This window comes from Colobus angolensis, unplaced genomic scaffold (assembly GCF_000951035.1).
Source record: "Colobus angolensis palliatus isolate OR3802 unplaced genomic scaffold, Cang.pa_1.0 Scaffold76, whole genome shotgun sequence".
Lineage (NCBI taxonomy): Eukaryota > Metazoa > Chordata > Mammalia > Primates > Cercopithecidae > Colobus > Colobus angolensis.
The window spans coordinates 537791-539009 of NW_012121376.1; the positions used below are offsets into that span (position 1 = coordinate 537791).

A 1219-nucleotide genomic window follows, 5' to 3' on the forward strand; every position below is an offset into this window, starting at 1 on the left:
CCTCGAGAGTCGTAATCCCAGACCAGGCACTGGGGAGCCCAGTCCCCCTCAGCACTGCCCCTTGGGGGCCCCAGGACCCTCCCACCCCTGAGCCCAGGTGTCTCCATCCCCGGCCCGCATCCAGGCCACCCACTCATTGCCCCCTTGGTCTGTCCCGTCCCCCACCTTCAGAGGCCTCGTCTCCTCGCAGCTGCAGAGGGAGCTCAGCGAGACTTTGAAGGGCTCCCATACGGGGTTCAGGTTGTTCTTCACCACCTGTAGGCCGGGAGGGGCTGGCTCAGGGGAGGCCCAGGGCCCTGGGATCCTTGGGGCGGACAGAGACCTGGGTGGAAGAGTAGTGTGAGGCGGGCACCGCTGGCCCTGCCCCTGCGTCACCCCAGACAGCGCCGGGGCCCTGAGCTGGGGCTGGCACCCCCTCCCCTTACGAAGCCGTGTGGGGACCCAGGAGCCACATTTCCAATCCCTGTGCCTCCACCTTCGTAACTTCTGCCATCTCTGAGCCACCTGTACTGCTCTCCTTAAACAGATTCATTTTCACTCAAGTTAATTTCTCTCAAAAGAAAGCGCTCTCTCACTGCAGTCGCTGAAATCCCATTTCACCTGCAGAAGCGGAAGGGAGGCCTAAAAATAATCACAGTCACAACTAAACAAGCCTGTTGGATTCTGGCTACAGCCATGGCCACGAAGGCCCTGCGCCGGCGGCTCCCTGTTGGAGGCTGGGAGCTCCTCCCCAGTGGCCAGAGATGCGGGAGGGCTGGGGACAGCCCCTTCCCCTCCCTGCGTTCCCATCCCCGGCTGCTCACCTCCGTCCTGTACACCAGCTGCAAGCCCTGGTCGTCGTTGACCCGGTAGAGCTCCAGGAAAGGGTCGGACTTGCTGAAGAGGTCCTGGGGAGAGGCACAAGGGCTGCTGGGCCAGGCACTGTGAGATTGGGCTTTGGATGGGAGCTGGCTTTGTCATTTCCCAGGGCTCACTTCACGCCACCAGCTGCTAATTCCTCAGGCGCAAAACGAGGCAGCAAGTCTGCGCGGACAGCATCTCCTCCCTCCCTCCCACCCCCGGGATCTGGCCACAGAGCGCGACTCCCCTCCAAGGAGACACCCCACACAGCAGGGTGGGACCCTGTTCTGAGCTGCTTCAGCTCCTCCCCTTTCAGGACGGTGGCCTGGGGGTGCTGGGCCTCTTTCCCCATCACTGAGCAGGGTCATGAGTGGTCGTC

General features: G+C 62.8%; 1 protein-coding gene across 1 annotated transcript in view; it reads right to left on the reverse strand.

Moving 5' to 3' along the window:
- CPNE7 (copine VII) overlaps positions 1 to 1219 on the reverse strand; it is a 23596-nt gene that overhangs the window by 13461 nt on the left and 8916 nt on the right. The window contains exons 3-5 of the mRNA XM_011928069.1: positions 804 to 906; positions 166 to 255; positions 5 to 29 (exon numbers count right to left, since the gene is read on the reverse strand). Of these exons, the coding sequence (XP_011783459.1) occupies positions 5 to 29; positions 166 to 255; positions 804 to 906 (218 nt within the window). The remainder of the gene's footprint in view (positions 1 to 4; positions 30 to 165; positions 256 to 803; positions 907 to 1219) is intronic.